The 23,937-nt window shown below is 45.2% G+C and overlaps 1 protein-coding gene across 1 annotated transcript in view; it reads left to right on the top strand.

The window, feature by feature from the left end:
• The first annotated feature begins 489 nt into the window (after window positions 1-489).
• Window positions 490-23,937, top strand: part of gfra2b (GDNF family receptor alpha 2b) — a 58,850-nt gene continuing 35,402 nt past the window's right edge. Inside the window, 3 exon segments of the mRNA XM_030355688.1 lie at window positions 490-573; window positions 1,446-1,760; window positions 22,905-22,982. Coding sequence (XP_030211548.1) covers window positions 534-573; window positions 1,446-1,760; window positions 22,905-22,982 — 433 coding nt within the window. The 5' untranslated portion in view covers window positions 490-533.

Raw genomic sequence — 23,937 nt, 5'->3', positions numbered from 1 at the left:
AGGAATAGGGAGCGAAACATAGGTACAAGAGCGAGAGACGGAAAGAAAACATTGTCAAGAACCGTGTGTGTGTGACGTGTGTGTGTGTGTGTGTGTGTGTGCAGTCTCTGTCTGCGTGGCACAAGTTCACCGTTTGCTACCACGCGAACGAGACCCGGAAAGTTGGAGCGGGAAATATTTGCGCGCCGAGGAAGACAACGCGGTCTTTGTAAAGTCTGCAACGCACGAGGAAGAAGGAGTCCCGAAATCACTGTCGATTTGGATGTTACCGCATGACGAACGACAAAATGGTTAACTCCAAAGAGGAAGGATTCCCATGGACTCTTCTGTAGTTGGTATCCCCGTGATCAGCGCGCCGGTTGGAGTCTTTTTGGCTGGCGGATATCGGATGAGCACCATGTCGGAAATGTTTCCCCGGATAACGGATTTCCAGTTGCGTTGAAAGGTGGGGGGGTGGGGAAGGTGGTGGGGGTGGGGGAGCGCGGGAAATCAGTGGCGTTCCGCCTGACGGCTCTGGATTACTGTTGCGCGCCATGATGCTGGTGCATATTGTCAGTTTATTGTTACTATTAGGTAAGTTACCTCGTTCGCTCCCACCAATACATACATATACAGGTACGGCCTTCACACAGGTAAGGGGGAAATGGGGGGGTCTTTCCTTACCTACGCCCGGTTAAATTTTTCCTCATGTCTTTTGTAGCCTATAACAAATGAAATGGCACTCATGAGTTTTAATTACAATGCAACTGCTGATAACTCAAATAATGCCTGCTATTTTGGTCAAGGGCGATTAAATCGATAATTGTAATAACCTAGAGCTTGTCAGGTGGCCCCAAAACGGATTGATTGGTGGTGGAATTTGAGCCGCCTGTGCGCTGGAACGCGTGTCGTCCATTCTGGGGTTGCGCCACCGGAACTGTCCACCGTGCAGATGATATTTTTGGGTTTAAATTGAAACAGCGCTCTGCTCCAAATTGTCAAGCATGTAGTTTTAATTACAGGAATGGTAACACTTAGCCCAATGCATTTTTATATACTTATTGAGCCTTAGGAGCTTTTTTTTTGTTATTGTTTTTTATCTGCGTCGTCTTGATGTCCCTATGCAAGTAGACCTACGCAACTCGGTCCCAAAACGTTGTTGACGGGGCCAGTCAATTGTTTTAAAATCATACTTATTGATATCGATGACTTTTCCAAAGCATTTTCAATCAATATTGAGAAAGTATACAAGTATACATTAATTGGGGGTGGGGGTGGGGGGTGGGGTCACCAATAACCCATTACCTTTAGACAGAAGTCACATCATCCTAACCATACCAAACTCACCTCCCCTTCACCCATGCACCCACCCTCACACCCACCTACCCACACCCACACCCACACACAGTATGACCAGCTCAATCCCATGAACTCTAACTCATCCTCCCCCCTCCCCCCCTCGCCAGATGAGGGCGTCCACGCCACGGGAGCAGCCCAGTTCGCCGTCTCGTCGTCGGGGTGGCGGGAGCCCCTGGACTGCGTGCGTGCCTCGGAGCTGTGCAACCAGAACGGCCAGTGCAGCTCGCGCTTCCGCATCATGCGCCAGTGCCTGTCGGGCGGCGACAAGGAGCGCAGCACCATGCTGGCCTCCAAGGAGTGCCAGGGCGCCCTGGAGGTGCTGCAGGACTCGCCGCTCTACGACTGCCGCTGCAAGCGGGGCATGAAGAAGGAACTGCAGTGCCTGCAGAACTACTGGAGCATCCACATGGGGCTCAGTGAGGGTAAGGGTAAGAGTAAGTGAGAGAGAGAGAGAGAGAGAGAGAGAGAGAGAGAGAGAGAGAGAGAGAGAGAGAGAGAGAGAGAGAGAGAGAGAGAGAGAGAGAGAGAGAGAGAGAGAGAGAGAGAGAGAGAGAGAGAGAGAGAGAGAGAGCGGTGGTTGGGTTGGCTCACCTGCATGGCTGGCTAATGCGGATGGTTGGCTAGCGTTGGCTAACTGAAGTAGTTGGCTAGCGCTGGCTAATGCAGGCGGTTGGCTAGCGCCGGCTAATCAGGCGGTTGGCTAGCGCCGGCTAATACAGGTGGTTGTCTAGTGCCGGCTAACTGAAGTGGTTCGCTAACCAAAGTGGTTGGCTAACGATGGCTAATGCAGGTGTTGGCTAATGAAGGCTAATGCAGGTGTTTGGCTAGCGCTGGCTAACTGAAGTGGTTAGCTAACCAAAGTGGTTGGCTAACGCTGGCTAATGCAGGTGGTTGGCTAACGCCAACTAATGCAGGTGGTTGGCTAACGCCAACTAATGCAGGTGGTTGGCTAACGCCAACTAATGCAGGTGGTTGGCTAGCGCCGGCTAATGCAGGTGGTTGGTTAGTGCTGGCTAATGCAGGTGGTTGGCTAGCGCCGGCTGTTGCAGGTGGTTAGCTAGCGCTGGCTAATGCAGGTGGTTGGCTAGCACTGGCTAATGCAGGTGGTTGAATAATGCTGCCAAAGGCTTGCTAACGCCAGCTTATGCTGTTGGTTTGTAAATGCTGGCTAGTATACTACTGGTTACCGCTAGTGGCTGGATAAAGCTCGCTGACGCTAGAGGCTGGATTAAGCTTGCTAACACTAGAGGCCGGATAAATGTCGCTAACGCTAGAGGCTGGATAAAGCTTGCTACTGCTAGAGGCTGAATATAGCTCGCTAACACTGGTGGCTAGCCAACGCTTTGGTGTCTCAAACCCCACTGTCTGCAGTCTACCTGTAGGCATCATTGAGCAAATTGTCTAGCGCTGACCAGCTCATTCCACTTTTCGACTTTATGAAAGATTATCTTTGTAAGGAAGAATCTGCTCAAGGACGAATCAGCAAATCAAACAAAATGAAGATTTAGTAGATAGGTTTGTCATTGGTCGAGAGTGAGAGCTGGCGTTGCACTTTTTTAGGAGCCCCCCCCCCCCCCCCCCCCCCCCCCCCCCCCCCCCCCCCCCCCCCCCCCCCCCCCCCCCAACACCAGTCTCATGGTTTGTGTTGGTACAGGTCTGGTGCTTGTCCTGCATTGTGTTCTGACTCGCACACAAAAACACACACACACACACACACACACACACACACACACACACACACACACACACACCACACACACACACACACACACACACACACACACACACACACACACACACACACACACACACGTGGCTGGCCTAGTTTGGGTCTCAGTAGTGGTAGAACTCATTAGGAGCCTCTCTCTTTGTTCTCTTCTACGGCAGCCATCATGTCTAAGCAGTGAATACTTACACACACGCGCACGCACACACAGACACACACACGCATCCATACAATGCATAAACCTGCACACTGGTCTGAAGTTTCAGTAAGGCACATTCCCTAGCTTGTGCTACGAGTGCGCACACATTCATCACACACATCTCGAATTCTGTGTTGTGAGCGCAAAAACATGCACTGGCAAACACACATTGTCTCACGCACTCACCAACACATTTGGAAAAGCTATCCAATTGAAAAGATCTTATCATTCTGAATTTGACTTTCGTGTTTCTCTCGAGATGATGAATACAATACTCAGTAGAGCAGAGTCCCAACCTGCATTCACAGACGCACAAGTCATTTCACGATGTACGTCAAATATCGGGATGTAGACAGATCCCCCCCAGCGGTTCAACAAATCCCACCCCACAGCACGTTCATACTAATGCATGTATTTTATTATATATGCTTCAATTGTAATTTCAAGTCAATAGATCCAAGCTCCACAGGGGGTGTTATCCCCAAATCCCTGAGGAGAAGGAAGGTGTGTTTCCCTGGGATCTTCCCTTCTTATTATGAATGAGAGAAGATTGCTGTAAGCATTTGCTGGGCAGAAAGGTGAGCATCTACAGTTTATCAACCAACGACCAAATGCACATATTATGGACTACAATCTGAAGGTGAGCCAGTTTGAGTCGTCCAATTTCAGAGTTGTTGTCTCCAAAAACTGCATGTTTTTTTTCAACTATTGCAAAGGATGTGTGTGAAGGTTTTGTGTTACGACTGGACTTAAGAACTCGGAATGGGGAACATCCTGGAAGAAAAGATGACTCAGAGCCAGAGACAAAGGATTGACCTTCCAGAATGGACAACCAATAAACTAAAACATAACTAAATAAAACAAAAGGCTAAAACAAATTACCTAAACAAAAAATAGAGGATGATAATAGGAGTTTAGCGCAGTTGACATAAAACAAACAATGATCAACCTTTGAATTAGTCCTCAGTTTTTAAATGATCTGCTATCCATATCCTGCTATCCTGCTATCATTCCGTATTACAATCCGACTCGGGAATCAGGACTTAGAGGGGCCGTGGTCACTTCCAGAGCTTTGTTCTCTATCTAATTTGCCGTGACCACCAGAGTCAGCTCTTTAGCACCTGGATGACTTACACTGTCAATGTCGTGCAAGCGAGACCCGCTCCTCTAATTAGGAACTGTGTGAGGGCACAGGCAAGACAGCTGCTGCCACAGGATTATGCTAATGCCCTGGTTAACCATGTACATGCTAATGTTGGAGCCCAAAGTGCTGCAGGAATAGCCTTCAGGGGATAAGCAGGTGAACGAGCCTGTGATGGTGCGGATGTGTGGTCATTCTCACCCAGACCAGAAGACCCCTGGCTGGTATGGCTACCCAAACCGCAACACATATCATGGGGATGTGCAGATGGACGTGGCTTGGGTGCTGTGGTTGTCTGGCCCCCATCTCACATAGAACAGAGATGGTAGCAGAGGTACCTGGCCTGAAGTGCCTTGTAACCTTGTGATTTGCAGGTGAACAGGCCTTGGGTTATGTTGATGTTTGACCCAAATCACAGGTGCCCATGAGCATTGTCAGTTGCCCAACACCCAAATAATCGAAGCACGTCTCCAGAATTGCAGTGATTCAGGACAAACTATCATAGGTTAAAATAACTATCACACAAGAGCAAGAAAGATCCCATACAGCACCAAATGCATACTATATCTGATAAATATTACACATACATTAAATATACTCATATGGGAACCATCACACACACCATTTTCTAATACAACAGTACTGCTTGATACATGTGTTTATGAAAAAGTGTCTATCCGTGGAATAAGTGGTGCAAATCCTGGCCCAATGACATCAATGCTCTCTTTTTCATTGCTTTTTTTTTGTTGTGCTAAAAACATGCTTTTTTTTTTTAACAACATTCGTTTGAAGCAGTAGTCCCTTATATTAGAAAATTACCCGGGCGTGACGGTTCCCCTTTAACATGCGCTAAAGGTAATTTCAAGTCAAGTCAATTTCAAGTCAATAGATGTAAAAAAAAGCACAACCTCCGGCTGTAATCCGCCGGTCGGACAACAAAAAGGTTGTGGTTCCTTGGGAGGGCCCAACGGAGAGAGAGATTCATTCCCTGAACTGCATACGTATAATCTGTCTTCGCCAGGCACCGACTGTGAATGATTGAGCCACTCGCCAGAACTTGTTATGTATGTAGAATGCATACACATGTCACGGGGATATTCCCCATCTTCAGGGGCCGCCTCTGGTGGTCATTGAGATGTTTAGAGTCAAGTAGGTCAGGCAGAATTAAGGCAGTCACCCAATGAGGTCAAAGGAAATGGTTTTCCGTAAGAATCCTAAGGAAAAGTATCGGAATAAATACAATACAGCGAGGTTAGATAGTTGCCTGTGCTAGTTACCCAGAATCCCGTTTTCCTTTGAGTGTCTATTCTCCTTCCACCCTTTATTGTGAATCGGAAGGTATTTTAAACGACCCAATTATGTTTCAATTGAATAAATAACCAATTAGCCTCCGTAATTGTTTAATCGCCTTCGTAAACACCAAACCTGCTCCTTGGCAGGCAGGGAGGCAACAGGAATGAGGTCGTTGTAGTAGTACTCTCTAGAGACAAGATAAGTGTGGCTCTGCAGAAATTACATACAAAAATAGAGCTGATTTAATAGAAAGCAGTTTAGTACAACAGTAGCCTACTTCGGGAATTAATGTGGACATTTTTCATTTTATTCGCAAAACTGCTCCCACTTTAATTCCCGTTTTTCAACACTAAATGTAAAAGTTTATCATCTCTGTTCTTGTTAGGAATTGAGCTATTGAGCTATTAATACGTGAATACCTGCATTCTCACACATACATGATATGCTGATGATATATATAGATATTCATGTTTATGTGAATATATATATATATATATCCACATGTGGATATATTATCTATATATAATATATCTATATATATATCAATATATATATTATATATATATATACACATGTGTAGTCTATTCCATTCTCAATGTACATCAACAACTGCGATTTCACTGAAAGTATAAAGCAATTTATATTTTGCACAGCACTGCATCGGAAGATAATGTTCATTTCTAAAAGTTTGAGATGCCAAACTTGCCTCCCCAGAAGGCCCAATCAGCCTCTTAATGAACACAGAAACAATAGCGTGGAGAAACTCTGAAGATAACACCACGACATCCGGCTTTGTTATAAGACATTATATGAACACATCTTTTATCCTTAATGGTCTACCATGCGCCATAACCTTGATATTTATGCCAGATTTGGAATTGGAGCCGCTTAGTAATGTTGGTCCCCACTCCCCCCTGCAGTCCATTGTTTCCCTCTGAACCAAAGAGTTTCTATATCTTCTGAGCAGCTAACAGCACACAGCCACACTATCTAAAAGAGTCGCCTATGGCCGAAAGAGGAAAGAAAAAAACAACGTTTCCCCATAAAGCCTGAGGCATAGCAACACTAGGCCAGACAAACACTTTATTTCCTGAGACAAGAAAGCCACAGAGAAAAGGTACTTTTTCCAAAGCAGTAATAACAAGATCATCAAGTTGACGAATGTGTTTATCGCGTAGGCTCTTAATACTAGTGTTAAAATCGAGTGTTCAAATAGTGTTACACTGCATTAGAGGGGGATTAATGGCGGTGTGATTTTCAACGTCCTCTTTTACGGGACAATGAACAGAGAATTTCATACGTGAGTGGTGATATAAGATAAGATAAGATAAGATAAGATAAACCTTTATTAATACGCGGAGAGAAATCCAGCTGTCATATTTAGATAAGAAGAATGCAAATATAACTAGGACTGCATACGTCTTGATAGGTATTCACAGCCCGCACACATCACAGACTCCAGGAACCATATTTTCCTGGGGATTCACATGCGCACGCCATCCGGGGGCGAAGAGATAAGTCACCCGGTGATTGGATGGGAACCCGAGTCATGGGTTGAGAGGAAACGCCATTTATATGTTTTTTGCGATTTTTTTGAAATTGACAAACATAACTTTTTGAGCGACACCAATCAAGGAGGGCAATTATAGCCCACCTATTTAGGTGGATGTCATCTTTGTGCCTTAAAGGTTTCAAGGCCCTGGAACCTTCTCATGTGGAAGTCGAACGTATTTTAGACAATCAAAATTCCTTTTGAAAATTGTTATCAATGAATTTGAATATAAAGTTTTTTTATAAATAAAAAATTATGTTTGAATGTTTATGCCTATTTCGGAACTGAAGGTAGAAGGATAAGTTACATTTCATCTGAATATCCCAGTGATAAAATATGTATGTAAGGGCACTAGACGTCCCAGAACGCTTTCTTGCAAGGCTTCAGTTGAGGTTACAGCTGCCTTCATCACAATGGCCAAATATAGGATAACCGAGTTTCCATTTGTGAGTTTGTAGTTTGATTAAAAAAAAACATTTTAATATTCCGGGAGCCCTTTGACAGCTGCCATCCAGTGTGAGCATACAGAAGCCAATTACCCCCCCGATGGCAGCGGGTTAATGGTTTAGAAGGGTTTTAAAAAGGTATTGAAAGCTTTTTCTATGTTCAAACGACCCCAAAATCTCTACCTACCAATCATAACGTATTGGTTATTCGGTAAACATGATTAGAAGAGCTAGCGGTTTCCTTTCATGGCGATCCGTCCACCACAATAGCGGCTGTGTGATTTATCACCGGGAGTACGGCACTTCCTGCTGTGAAAACGAATCAAAACCTTGCTCAATGTTCAAACCACCTATTTGCTCTTTGATAATTGGAAGGAGGTCTACCCTCCTACTTTGGAAACCTTCTGTGTTCCGGAAAACCTTCAGGCTGCATTAAAGCTCTGCCGTGACCGAGTCTGACCCCGATGAGTGGATGCGAAAGCCACTTAAAGGTCCCATGACATGCTATTTTATGTATTCTTTAATATAGGTATTAGTGGGCAGCTAACACAGTAGTATTCAAAGACGTTCCCGAAATTCAGCCGTGGTGCAGAGTTACAGCCACTCCGAGCCAGTCGCACATTGAGCTTCCCCCAAATGCGCTGTTTTGGTGTCTGTAGCTATAATCCAAATGAGGAGGAGCGAGGCGGGTCAAGGAGGAGGGTGGGGGTGTGGCCCTGAGCAGCTTGCAGCCACGGTACCATGCGCTCTGTTTACAGTGGATGTATCGCAATGGCGAGGCGCACACAGCCTTTAGCCGTGTTCTGTAAATATTCTAGAACACACGGGAGTCCTGGAGCTCTATATCTAAATATTATCATATAGCCTACATAGATATCTATATCATATAATATATATTATAACGGCCAAATGCTGTGTGAGCCGATATTATGAATCTCAAACGACCGCGTTGGGTTCTCCGACGTTCCTGGTTCTTCAACGTCCTCATCAATGTGAAGTAGACTGAACCGCGACAAGGAGGAGAAAGGGATCGTTGCCGGGCAGCGCTTAGGCACCTCCGCCTCCGGCGGTGGTCCCTCAGCGGGTCTCAAGCTGGAGACATTCGCCGCCAACAATCCCTTTCTCCTCCATGTCGTGGTTCATGTTCTTGAGGGAGTCAAAGCCAAAGTTCCTTCCCCCCAATTCATTCTCAACCTTGGCTGAGATAACCCCCAATACGAGTCTCGTTGTAGAAATACCAGAGACGAGAGTCCGACAGAACGGTTATCCAAATAACAAGGAAGTGTACAACACTTGCGTTACAGTCCTGGAGCTCTATATCTAAATAATATGATATAATACATAGAAATCTATATCATTTGATACATATTATCCCGGCCAAAAGCTGTGTGCGCCTCCAGACGATATAATGAATCACAAACGACTTTGTCGGGTTCTGCGACGTCTCTGGTTCTTCCACTTTCACATCAACCTGAAGTCGACTGAACCGCGCGCTGCCTGCTGCCGGCTGCCCGCTGCCGGGCGATGGTGCCTCGCGGCAACCGGCGGTATGACGCAGTTCATGTACTTCAGCCAGTCAAAGCCAAAGTTCCTTTCCCCCAATTCCTTCTCAACCATGGCTGAGATAACCCCCAATACGAGTCTCGTTGTAGAAATACCAGAGACGAGAGTCCGACGTGTTATGCGCCATAATGCCAAAAGCAGAACGGTTATCCAAATAATAAGGAAGCGTACAACACTTGCGTTACAGTCCTGGAGCTCTATATCTAAATAATATCATATAATACATAGAAATCTATATCATTTAATACATATTATCACGGCCAAAAGCTGTGTGCGCCTCCAGACGATATTATGAATCACAAACGACTTTGTCGGGTTCTGCGACGTCTCTGGTTCTTCCACTTTCACATCAACCTGAAGTCGACTGAACCGCGCGCTGCCTGCTGCCGGCTGCCCGCTGCCGGGCGATGGTGCCTCGCGGCAACCGGCGGTATGACGCAGTTCATGTACTTCAGCCAGTCAAAGCCAAAGTTCCTTTCCCCCAATTCCTTCTTAACCATGGCTCAGATAACCCCCACAACAGTCTCGTTGTACAATACAAGACACGTCAAAGAACCGACAAGAAACACTTGCGTTACAGTGTGTGTATTCACACACACACACACACACATGTGGCGCTCGCACGGTCGAGTCTCATTTGCGGGCCAACGTCTCTGGGCGGGCCAGTCAGAGTAAGGGGAGGAGCTGAGATTCCTGATGACGTCATGAATACAGACATTCCAAATCAGTGCACTTGAGCCTCCGTTTTTTCAAAGGCGAGCAGAACAGCTAGTGCTCGTTTTACACCAGACGCAAGTTTTAGCCATTGGGGGACCATAGGCAGGCTAGGGGAACTCATATTTACGTTAGAAAACCTCATAAAGTGAGATTTTCATGTCATGGGACCTTTAAGTGATATTGTTTTTTTGCTACTTAAACAATACATTTGTTTCAACAATTGAACCACTTTAGAAATTAAAAGGAAAAACACGATCAGTTGTTAAAAAGTAGATTCTGCAACAGTGACCTCCGCTTGCTACTTTACAGGCAGTGAAAGATAGCCCAACGCACTGTGAATGGCGTTTATCTCTCTCTTTCTTTCTCCTTCAAACATTCCGATATTCGTGTGGAAACCTAACAAGTATTCATAGCTTGAAATGATGTATTCGGGCAAGCCCTGGTATTCGGATGACCATAGAGCATGTGAACCAAATTAGGTGTTCTGTGGACTTGTGCTTATTTAGAAGAACATTTTTTTATGTTTTCCACAAACTTTCACTGGAAAGAACACTATAACCAGTAGCCCAAAACGGCCAAGTTGCCCAGGTGGGGTGATTCAGTGGCCTACACTAGCTCCTCATAGAGAGGATGGCAGGATTCTGAAGGTTAGCGGCAGCTTCCTACTTATCCTCTCCTCTGCAACCACCTCCAGATTGTCCAGGTCAGTAAGGATTGTAAGGATTCTATGCTGCATAATACAGCTTTACAGATCAACCCTTCCCCATTCTTCTTCCCTTATAGACATTATATACTTAATGGGCTTCAGTATAACTATTGCATATTGAATACTTTCTGTTTACATATACAGGAAAGGTTGAATGTATGATATGGAATATGTCTTCTTTATTCCTAGATATGATATGTGCATCAAAGGAATGATAGATATGTATATATCAATACATTATAATACATTATATGTATATATATATGTATATCATGGTTGTATTATGTATATCAAAGTAATAATATTGAATTACGTCAATATATTACATTTATATATATCGTAGTTATATATGTAGTTGTTAGCTGTATGCAAATATAAAGATGGGGAAGTTGATAAAGCACACAAAGCCTTTCATATCTTAATCCGGTTTATTTAGGAAATACGATATTAGCTACTTGAACGTTGTCTTACCATGCATGAGGAGTGTGCATTAGATAATCTGCCAAACTCAGCTATTGGCTGGTGAACATGAGTCCCGGGCATGGCTGTGTTTGAAAGGAGCTGGGCTCTATCTGAATGAAAAGCCAGTTGGCCTCGGGGAAGAATTCGGTGAAGAGGCTTTGCGATAATCTATACAGAGATTCACCTGAGCTGTCCCTTGGGGGAGGGAGGGACGGGGGGGTCATTGGAAGAAGAGGTGGGGATGGGGGGGCTGGGCTGATGTAGGGGGTCAGGCTGCAGGCTGGGGCATTAGTCATGGCTAACTTGCTCCGTCGCCGGCTGATGTCTTAACCTCGGCTCTCTGTCCTGCTGGGGGAGAGGACTCGCCGTCAGCCAGAGGTCTCAATTACCTACCGCCTTCCCCCCCCCCCCCCCCCCCCCCACCCCCCCGCCACTTCATAACCGCAGCTGTTACCCATGATGCTCGGCGCCGGACCGGGTGAAGTGGTGTGTTACACAGCGGCATGAAAGCAAAGGCGATTCTGGACATGACCCGTTTGGGGGAACTTGTCCTGATATTCTTTTTGGCGTGTAATGTTATTCCTTTGGAAAACTTTGAATTACACAACGGGTTTTGTCTTTTAGATATTCTTCTTCTTGCATCCATTCCTTTGAAGTGTAAAGTGCGTTGCCCCCCCCCCCCCCTCCCCATGCTTGGTAATGATTGAAAGATTGAACTTTTGACTCTCAGTGGTACCGTCTGAAAAATAAATCCATTGAACTTTAAAAGCTACACATATTATCTGTTAAGACCTTCGCAGGGGTGTTGCAGTATTTATGGCCGACCGTGGTTTTGGGCCTCGCTCGGTGTGAGGTGATTCGGTATGCCCTCCACAGCACGATAAACACACTCCCCCTCAAGAAGTCCTCATCATTGGTAACCTTACCTCTGAACATTTTCTCCAAAGTTTATTTTTCATCACTTTGGAGCAAAACTTTGCAATCTGTTGCTAATGGTAATTGCCGCGCTAGGTCAGACAGGACATGAAGTAACGAGGAGGACCTCCGCGGTGCAGGAGTGCTTTTGAGACAAGATAATGTACGTTATTAATCCCAGGTGGGGAATTATCACAGCCAAAAGTACAGGGCAGTAATAGGAATTAAAAGAGGGATACATGCTTCTTTTAAATGCATATAAAACCTGGTTAAATTAAGAATGTGTACACACTATGAGCAGATATATAAACAGGAGAGTAAGTCAAGGTTAATATATGCAAGTGCCTGAGTGTCTTCCTCACTTATTTAGTCAGTAATGTATCGTTTTAAACGGTCAGACAGGTCCGGCGGGCTTTTGTCGTGCATGGCCATGGGGTTGTTCCTCCGGCAAATGTGGAATTACAGGCCGACCCTGCTTATGGCTTACTGCCGAGCTGCCTGACTGATTGCCTCATCCTGCAGTTCACCGCCGTTACAAAACACTGTGGGCCGACAGGGGAGACCAAATTAAATAACCACCACCGCCCTGTTTCAAACCCTCATCTCTAAGCCTGCGTGTCGCTCATCGTTCTGAACTGAAGATGTGACAAACAACCCCGGCTGTACAGCTCCACCCTGCTCAGAGTGATTCATCGCTGGGCCTTTTATGAGAGCGCGTTCTTCACCAAAGACGACTTTGTTCTGTCATTTCCATAATCATTTGGACCGAAGTGCCGCCATAACGAGACAATAGTAGAAATGTCTCGCCATGACGCACGGGCCAATAAATGGCCTTTACAGATGCCTAATTGCCAAGGTGCTTAGGATTTTTCGCCTGGCAAATGAGACACTTAACATTGACTGAGTATTTAGCATTGCCTTAAATAAATGGCTAATTTACCAGTCTAACTAATGACTTGTGTGTTTGCGTGCAGGCTAATGAGTGAGCTCTTTAGCATGCAGGCTAATGGAAGCTGATTAGCATTGCTCTGTAGAGAGGCAACTCTGTTTACTGTTTGCTCATTCAGTCATCCCTGTTGGCATGCATATCCCTGTTGGCACACACATAAACACACACTTTCGCTATTTTATTTTTATAATATATATCACAATACTGTATGATATACAAAACAAATTTACTATTTAGGCTAATTAATGGAGTCCAAACACACACTTATCTCGTGTGTAGTTTTTTTTTACAGTGAAATTAAATCTCCTGTTTCGAACCATCATGTGAACTTCATGTCCTTGACTTAATTGAAGTGGACCTTTCTATTTTGTCCTCCCAGACTTGTCTCCTATAAGCTCTGGAAGGAAGGAAAAGCACACACGGAGCTAGCACAGGTTGGCACACGTAATTCCCGCACAGCCTCAGCCAACACGACGCTCCGCAGTGACAAAAAATGAGGCACCGGGAACAAATCTGTATTGGTTATTATTTTTTTTATCACCAAACTTTGCCGCTCGTTGAGGACTTGATGGCGGTCTGGTTGGATGTTCAACGCGTGTCTCGTAGCGGCGGCAGCCGAGCCCGGGGGAATGCACAGAGCCAAAGCACCGACTCTCTTTGTGGCTGTGATATGTAAATCCCAGCCTGTCCCATCTGTCTTGCTGTGTGTGTGTGTGTGTGTGTGTGTGTGTGTGTGTGTGTGTGTGTGTGTGTGTGTGTGTGTGTGTGTGTGTGTGTGTGCCAGGGTATCCAGTCGTCAGGGTGGAGGTATTGGCATATGCAAATACTAACAGGACCTCTCTCTCTCTCCCCAACAAATGCTACTCTAATTGGGGCTCGGTTTGGCCAATTCTGTCCCGGATAAGCGAACTTTAAGTTCATATTCACAAAGTTAAGGGTATTTAATGGGGTGTGATGGTGTCATATGCCATGATTATTTCGCAGAGAAGAGGGATAGGAGCATTAGGAGGATAGGCTGCCTCAAAGCGAGGTTTCGGTCCGTCGGTCGAGGCGATTCTCAGACTGCATGTGGACGTCATAACATGGAGGAACAATGTGCTCCACTGACCGGAAACGGCTTTTGGGTCAGTGTTTCACACCGTCTGCCTTTGACCATGCTTTGACCGGGATGAAATGCACAGACCTGTGGGTAAGGATTGACTGGGGAGACGAACAAATAGCTCAAGGCAACACACACTCTCCTCTGTCTCTCCATCCGTCCCTCTGTGTCCTTGCTCTCTCTCTCCCTCTTTCCTTCCCTCCATCCTGCATTTCTCTCTGCCCTTGCCTTAATCTCTCCCTTTCTTTCCCTTCCATCTATTCCTATCTGCCTTCCTTGACTCATCTTTTCCCCCTCCCTCTATATCCATTCATCTCTGTCTATCTCTATATATATATATCTTAAGCGGAAAAGAGGTATCCCTCTCTTTCCATCGCTTCCTCCCCCTTCTCTCCCTCCCCCCTCTCCCCCGTTCTCTAAATGGGTCAGTCAGCCTTCGGTGAAGAGCAGCAGGGAGCTATAAAATGGACAGCTCTGAGAGTTGCCTGTCCCGTCGGCGCCGGTATGAGAGGTGTGCGCGCCCCGCAGGTGATGTGCAGGTGGACAGGTAGCGATCAAACGCGCGGTCCACAAATAGGTCACGACGACACCTTATTTAACGAACGTGTAATTCATGTTGGATCAACGTATTCATGAACGGCTTATAATTCAACATGATTTCCGTGAGCAGTCGATGACGGAGCACGTACACTCTTATAAAAAGATGCACTTTTTCACGGTGGATGCGAGGTGAATGATGAAATATGTTGTTGACAAACAAGATAATGATCGAACAACACCTCACAGTATTCTCAGGGATGTATTGGGCTAACATTGCATCGTGGATCACGATGGAATCATGTTGTATTTCTCTCTCTAGGTTATAACCTAAGAAAGCGGAAAGATGATGGAAGCACTGGTATCCGTGAGGAAGCTATCGAGCATGGAATGAACATTCTGTTTTGTACACAGACTTAGACGTACCATATGTACAAATGCACGCAAGTACACATACATTGTTGTATGTTTTCCAACACACACACACACACACACACACACACACACACACACACACACACACACACACACACACACACACACACACACACACACACACACACACACACATACACACACACACACACACACACACACACTGCTTAATCTTCATCATTTCTCGCAGCTTGGGGCGGGACTATATACCGCTGATTGACAGGTTGATTTCACACTCTAGGCATGTCAAAAGGGTTTTTGGACGCTCACTACTCAGCGTTCCCTGAAATAGGGTGCTTGGAAAGAGGTGTGAGTTATCTGTGTGTGTGTGGGCCAAGGTGGGAATTTCTGGGCTTAGGGTCATGTGATTGTATTTCCTGTCAAGCACAGCTTGTAGGCAGGCAGTGGCACATGGCTCACTCATTAAGTGTCTAAACACTTTCTTCACCATCAATATGTACCATCTGTTCTATCTATTTCTAATCCCTATCGCTTCTTTTGCCGCCACAGTAGCGGTAGAGTGGTTTTCTTAAGGGACTAAGTGCAGCACTTATTTGCTCGTAGTCGGGGGTGACCCCTAGTTACTCCTATTCGATTGCACGGGGAGATATGATTAGACTCAAGCCTGATGCGAGGCCCGCTACGAAGGGCTTTGGCTCCATTCAGATAATACGACCCAAGTTCTCCTTATGGTCGGGTGGCTAAGGTGCAATTCGTATGCCGTGCGCTCCGGGCCTTCAACCGGGCAGACACCCAGCAAAGTTCCGTCTGGTCTGAGACACAACTGGAGGAGATGGCAGGTACAAACCATAAGCACGAGATCAGAGGAAGATCAATGACATGACGCGATAGCATGAGATCACGATAAGGCAGGATAACGGCGCCAATACAAGATGAGTCGCGATACGATAAGGTGGATGATAATAGAGAGAAGAGGAGCTGAATGTAATGCTATATCCAACACTACAGCTAATTAATTACAGCTGTAATTATATGTGATACCATCATCGCCCTCTGTACAGAGAATAATGAAGCATATCTCACACACAGACTCACACACACGCGCATGCACCCACACACTAATTAAGTTTTAGTTTGTGCCTAACAGTACTCAACGATACATAATAAAGTATGTCTGCGCTCATTAAGGAAAACAAATCACCCTTTCTTCCTTCCTCCCGCCCCTTCCTTCCTGCTCTCCATCTCCCTTCCCACACCCATCCCTAATTCCCCCCCCCCCAAAAAAACGTTGTTGGCGTGCGGCTTTGAATGTGGCGATCTAAAAAAAAAAAAAAAACAGGGGAATCTTCGCTGTTAGACAGCTGCTCGGACCTGGATAATGAGAAATGAAGCAGGACGGCTGCGGTGACTATACCCAATTAACATCAACGACAACAACAACATCAACATCACCGCCGCCGCCACACGGGGAGCAACAAAGGCGCGCCGATCTGAGGAAAGAGGGGGAGTGAGGGAGATGGGGCGCGACAGAGAAAAGAGAGAGATGGGATGAGAGAGGGAGACCGGAGGGGGAAGCGATGGAAAAAATGAGCGTGCTTAAGTATAGAGCGGTGGAGGTGTGTGTCGGTACGGGAGGTGGAGGTGTGTGTTGGTATGAAGGGTGGAGGGGAGTGTTGGTATGGAGGGTGGGGGTGTGTGTTGGTACGGGAGGTGGCGGTGTGTGTTGGTATGGAGGGTGGAGGTGTGAGTTGGTACGGGGTGGACTACGGGGTGGAGTTGGGGCTGGAGGTGTGTGTTGGTATTGGTGGAGGTGTGTGTTGGTATTGGTGGAGGTGTGTGTTGGTATTGGTGGAGGTGTGCGTTGGTATTGGTGGAGGTGTGTGTTGGTATTGGTGGAGGTGTGTGTTGGTATTGGTGGAGGTGGGGGTGGAGGTGTGTGTTGGTACGGGGTGGAGGGAGGGGTGGGGGTGTGTGTTGGTGGAGGTGGGGGTGGAGGTTTGTGTTGGTGGGGGTGGGGGTGTGTGTTGGTGGAGGTGGTGATGGAGGTGTGTGTTGGTGCGGGGTGGAGGTGGGGGTGTGTGTTGGTGGAGGATGGGGTGTGTGTTGGTGGAGGTGGTGGTGGAGGTTTGTGTTGGTGGAGGTGGTGGTGGAGGTTTGTGTTGGTGGAGGTGGTGGTGGAGGTTTGTGTTGGTGGAGGTGGTGGTGGAGGTTTGTGTTGGTGGAGGTGGTGGTGGAGGTTTGTGTTGGTAGAGGTGGTGGTGGAGGTTTGTGTTGGTGAGGTGGTGGTGGAGGTTTGTGTTGGTGCGGGGGTCCACTCTGTCAGTAATAATTAAAAAGGGGGAATAATGAGAGTGGTGAAAACAGCTTCAGGAGCCCGGAGAGGAGTGCAAGAAAAGCACTTTCCTTTCCCTTCTTCCTCTCCATTTCAGCTTACCACACACTATTCTAACACAAAGACACACACGCAGACATGCGCACACACACTCACACGCACACGCGCGCGCAGAGGCGCCAACACACTTGCAGACACAAGTATGTTAGGCTGATGCGGTTATTCCATGAAATGTGGTCCTTTGTCTTACCTTTCGATAGTTCTCTTTAAATTACTTTGCACCAAATTAAACTCATTCAAAACAATTCATTTGTGGGCGTTACAATTAAAGCGATACAGTTAATACATCATAGACTTTTTTTCTTTAAGTTCAATTATTTAAATTATGTCCAATGTCTCTGTCATTAAATATTCACCCTGAGAATGAGCAGCAGTATAAACAGCAACCTATGACTTTTGTGAATACATTTTATCACACAACAGCTTAGTTGCATAAGCGTTGCAGCTTCGACCAAAGTGGGTTAAAGTCATATCAGGTACCTTCTCGGGTTCGTTCTGCGATCGCTGGCTTCTGGTCACTGACCTTGACCGTCCTCTTCGTCCAGACAGCAGGAATAGCATCAATCAGGGAACTAAACAGGTAAACAGAGAAAAAACATGTTCGATATAAACCAGATTAGAAATGATCAGTATATTACATCTCCAGCCTGAAGCCCAGCAGATGGGGCAGAAACATCTTATTTATACTTTCGAATACATCATTATTTGATGTCTACTGGCCAAGACTCAAAATGTGGTGGCAACTAAAAAATGTTATTTTACAAATCGCTATGCAAATTTCTTTGGGTGGCTAGAAAAGTGCTATATAACTGCAATGAATTATGATTATTAATACCTCTATAGTCATCCAAAACTGTTATGGCGCTTTGCCCCTTACTCTCCCTCGCTTGCCAGATAACTTCTCTGTTAAAACAGTTTGTTAGTGATTACTGGTTTCCTGCAGCTGCTTCACCTCCAGGTCTGCACCAGCTGCCGCTCATGATACTGATTGCTCAGAGTACAATGCCCAAATATGGCCTTGTTCCTGAAGAGGCGCTGTCCATGGTGCTGGTCTCTTGCCTCCATGAAAGCTCCAGAACTTTCTGACTCTTGCTCACAGGGAAACTGTCAGTTGCTCCAGTTGGAACAGAGCTATGGATTGACCTACTGAGAACATGAAAGAAGCTACCCTTGACACGATTACAGTTCTTAATAAAAATATATATATTCGATTTCAAAATATCTATTAACATTTACAGCAACTCGAAGCATTCCCTTCTGTAACATAAATCATTTCCTAAAACCAAGGCCAGTTATATTAGCTGGCGCGTCTTTGGGGTTTCTGCAATATAAGCATTTTCCCCCGAGCTTTAAGGTCAGCAACATCTGTTTTGTCAGATCCATACTTCGTTCGCCTTGCCTTCTCCAAGTCTGCTTGGGAAATCTGTTATGTAGTCATTATTAGTCAGTTTATGTTATTAAGCACCCCAATTTTTTCCAAAGCAACTCATCATTTTTGGATAAATATCAGATCAGGTAAGGGAATAGGGTTTTTTGCTGAATTATGCCTACAGGGCGACAGTGGGCATTGGGGTTGGAACCCAGACTCTTTTGGCTTGGAGTCTTAGACTATGCTGCTTACTGTAAGCACACAACCTTTCAGCTCCTGGGACCACGATGGTTATGTGTGTCACTTTAAAATACACCAGAAATTCAACTAGCAACCTTTATCTGCCCCAGCTTAAAGTGCTTTTGCGGATCGATAAATATATGTGTTGACCGTTGACTCAACAATGGAATCGAATCGCTACAGGACCCGTCTATTTACGAAGCAAACTCTAAACCTGTCGGTGGCTTATCTGTTCCAACGTCCTCAGTCCCGCCACACGGTATTCCGTGTATCCTTCTGTTTCCTCGCCAAAACATCACTTTCATGATTTTTCCGATATGCATGCGGGGCCAGCATGAGTTTTGTTCTCTGCTTTACAATAATACACCTCGCCCCACCCCCCCCCCCCCCCCCCCCCCCCCCCACAACGGCCCTGCCCGCCGGCTGGGAAGCACAGCTCTGAGCGCTAGTCTATTGAAACAATTACCATAATTCATCCCCAGTCACAGCCCCACAACACCACAGACTCCTCCGCCAAGTTGGCAGTGTTCCTCCTGTCCTCCAAAGGCTGCTGTCCGTACTCTTCTCGGCCCAGCCCCGGCTAGCTTGCGTCTGCCAGCCAGCAACGGGGCTGTCTCCCAATTCCTCCCGGAGGTGTACTGGTGCAAGCAAAAAGGTCCTTGAATTCGACACAGCCCATTCCCATTAGATATTCCGGTCCCCATTCCAACATTTCGGGTCCGTCCCCAGAAACCAGGACAGCCTAGATTGCCGTGATAGTTGTGTGAAGCTTGCCGTGAGTTACTGGATTTTTGTTTGTTGTCTATCGCAATTTGATCGTATCCCAGCATAAATCACTCATTATTATTTACAACCTGCTTCAACATTCGAATAATCTGGAGCAAAACACAGGATGGGATTTATGTTCCCCCCCTGCTCTTGCATGCATGGTTAGGATCTCATTATAGCCCAGAGTGAAGGGAGACTTTAATCATAAAGTATGTGTGGAAGCAGGTAAATTACATTCATAGACTGGGGCACTGCTCCAACTTTATACATAAACATTGGCCTTGTTTCTCACTTCATTAAACCTCCAAAGACACATTACCCCCACACTTAACATGGCCTCTCTCTCTCTCTCTCTCTCTCTCTCTCTCTCTCTCTCTCTCTCTCTCTCTCTCTCTCTCTCTCTCTCTCTCTCTCTCTCTCTCTGTCTCTCTCTGTCTCTCTCTGTCTTTCTTTCTCTCTTGCTCTCTCTCTCTCTCCCTCTCTATAACTTTCATTCTCTGCCTCTGCCTTCGCTCTATCTCATTGTCTCCTTCCCTCATACTCTCTCTTCCCCTCCACCTATCTCTCTCCTTCTCTCTTTCTCTCTGTATCTCTCTCCTTCTCTCTCTCTCTCTCACTCTTTATCTCTCGCTTTCTCTCTCTCTTTCGCACACTCTCTCTCTCTCACGCTCTCTTCTCCTATCACCGTCGGCCGATCACTCACTCACTCACATCAGCGTCGCGGTGATTAATGAGAAGCGATCGATGACATCAAGTATTAATGGCTTCTGCTGAACACCTACCCTCCATCATCTGTTCAACACTGCGCCTCACGCACATCCACTTACTCCGCGTCGATAACGCGGCCGACTCTGATCCAGTTCACCAGTCGAACGCCGACGCAAACACAGCTGTTTCCCGAGAAGGGTTACATATGTAGGCAATTAATAACCAATTCTAGAAGTTAATAGCCCTTAATTGTGTTCATCTTTTTTTGTTCAACACGTTCCACGTGGGTGAACCCATCGCACCACTCTATTAGCCGCAAGTAGGTCAGTTTGAAAGACAAAAGAGATTAGGGCGGGATCATTCAGGGTTTGATTGGCACCAGGGGGAGTGGCTGTTTGTTACACTGCAACAAATAGCAAATCGTTAATGGTGTTAACAATTGGTTGAAACGTTATACTGTACCTTCCTGCTCCGACTTGGCATGTTAACGTGATGAAATTTGAATTTAGATTTAGGGGACGCTTTTATCCAAAGCGACGTACAATAAGTACATTTTTTCATAAGAAAGTGAAACATTTATTATATTGCTGTCGGTAGGCCAACAATCGCTAGGCCAACAATCGCTAGGCCAACCCATTCTCCGTATACAACCAAGATAGCTAGGATAATATGCTACATAAGTAAGTACTATAACTAAATACGACATACAATAAGTGTGTTAATTAAGATTTGACTATTTGAATACACAAACACTAACTTTTTAGTCCTTTTATAGCTTTCATAGCCGACCCTGGGTGGGGACCCAAAACCTTTCAGCTGAGCGTCCCTCATCCTATTACCACTGGATTGCCCTGCTTCTAATTCATATTCAGCTCTCTCATGATGTATTTATAGTATATTTAGAGTCCAGCACCATTACTTTAACTGTTATGGACCTCCAAACATTTAGCGCTTTGGAAGAGCAATGAAAACGGCCGCGATGAAGTATGGACAGCAAGTGGTCATTTGCACAGAAATAATGGTCAAGTTACAGCAGCTGCCACATGCCAGAGTATGTAAACCTTTATGACGCATAACTCAGCCTGGCGGCTTATTGGATCCTGTTGCACCAGTGGCCTCCAAAATATTTACATTATTGAATAAAAGATAAGCAGGCACACCTGGATTTTCAATGTTTATCTTTTATTACAAGGATATAAATACGTGTGCGTTCACATTCACAGCGCGACCCGGTGCTCTATCAGGGCTGATACAGCTGGAACAGCTGTTTGAACACTTTCAATTTTAAGAGGCTTTAGGTGGGGAATTTGAATAAAATAAATTGTTATGATACCTGTACCGTGTCATTACCACGTCTTTGCCAACGGTTTCGACTCACTCGTTTTTGAAATAAAATAACTTGTTTTTTTTTGGAAGTCAAACTGAGTTTTTATGGGAAAAGCATATATAGCAGTTTTCAGATGGAGGACTATATTTTGAATTGCCTCTTGTTAGAAATTGCTGCTTGGTCTCTCTCCAAAAGAGTTAAAGTTTTAGTCACTCTGCATTGCAGCATTTATCATCTGTCTGCCATGCTATATTCCCGCAGGGTCTGCCTGCATAGTGGCGGACATTTGCAACATTTCGATTCCTCTTGAAGCCATGGTTCTTTCAGTTGACGATTGCCTCGTTTTTCTGGGGTAAATTACGGTGATAAATATAGCGTTTTAATTGCCACTGCAACAAACCGTATGGGGGCCTTTTCGGTTGTTTGGGAATGATGTTGTAAATGTTGATTTGCCATCAGCTCAGTACTGCCAACCGTGTGGGTTCTTTATGTAGAGGAAAAATGTTTGCAAAAGGTTTTGAAGGAATCGGAACAGATATGTGTCGATGCTCGGAAGTTAATTTATGAAAATTGTCTGGGCTCGTGATATCTTAATGTTTTGTCAATAACACACATTGAAATGTATACTTTGATGCTAAACGTTTATTTTTCTCACAAAATGAAGAGTAAAGATAGTTGAGATCGAGTTGAGTTTGAATGTGTTGGTTAAATAGTAATTAGCTATATCTAAAAAAAGTACTGGCTGATTTAACTTCAACATTGCTTCCAAATGAAACCAGATGGTCTTGTGTGCACCAGACGTCAACAACGCTGCAGTGTGTGTTTTGTGATTGTGTGTTTGTTTGTGTATGTATGTATGTGTGTTTGTGTGTGTGTGTGTGTTTGTTTGTGTGTGTGTGTGTGGTGTTTGTGTGTGTGTGGGTTTGTGTGTCTGTGTGTGTTTGTGTCTGTGTGTCTTTGTGTATGAGTATACAGGCGTCTGTGCAGGCTTATGTATTTGTATGTGTTTCAGGGTTTGTCTTATAATACTCTAACACTAATTCTCCATCTTATTTTCAAAGGGGAGGAGTTCTACGAGATGTCTCCCTACGAGCCAATCCACTTCTCTGAGGAATTTAGACACGCCTCAATCATCTCAGGTAAATTTTATGTTCCCCTACTACCCATAAATGGGCAGTGATGCTTTACATAGCAATACATGTGCATGTGTCTATGATTGTATAATCCCTCTCTAATTGTCAGTGTTGCAACAGAACCATAATGGTCAGTGTTACAACAGAACAGACAATGCATATATTATTAATTAATTTTTCATCCTTCCTGTTGTATGGATTTTTAAATCTGCTGTATATATTCATTCTTGTTGCTTAAATGCTTTAATATTTGATGCATTAACATATCACGGTTAGAAAATGCACATCAAGCAAATCAAGGTTTCACAACAGGCACTAAACTATCACGGTTGGAGCAGACACTAACATATCAAGGTTACAACAGACACTAATGTATCAAGGTTACAACAGTGCACTGACGCATCAAGGTTAGAACAGACACTAACGTATCAAGGTTACAACAGACAAACATATCAAGATTAGAACAGACACTAACATATATAGGTTAGAGCATACATTAACATAATCAAGGTTAGAACAGACACTAACATATCAAGGTTAGAACAACAGACGCTGAAATATCAAGGTTAGAACAGACGCTTTATTATCAAGGTTACACAACAGACACCAACATATCAAGTGACAACATGCACAAACATATCAAGGTTACAACAGACATTAACATATCAAGGACAAATAGGTATTTAGGTAACATTAGAGAAATATGCATCAAGGTTACCATAGATGCTCCTGATGATAATCGACTATCAGGGATGTGAGATGTTTCTCAACATCCTGAATACATATCTCCTGTTCCTGCCCCTGTTGATGAAGATGAACTGAACACTCTTCTTCCCCTCTCTGGGGATGCAAGGGACACAAATAACGCAAGGTTTTGTGAGTGTGTGTATGTGTGTGTATGTGTCGCCATGTTTTGCGCATGGGGTTTGTGTGTTTGTATGTGGGCATGTTTTCCACGTGT

The sequence above is a fragment of the Gadus morhua genome, chromosome 4, assembly GCF_902167405.1.
Source record: "Gadus morhua chromosome 4, gadMor3.0, whole genome shotgun sequence".
In the NCBI taxonomy this organism is placed as follows: domain Eukaryota; kingdom Metazoa; phylum Chordata; class Actinopteri; order Gadiformes; family Gadidae; genus Gadus; species Gadus morhua.
Note: the sequence above shows the minus strand (reverse complement) of the source record. Positions and strands in the feature narration are given on the sequence as shown.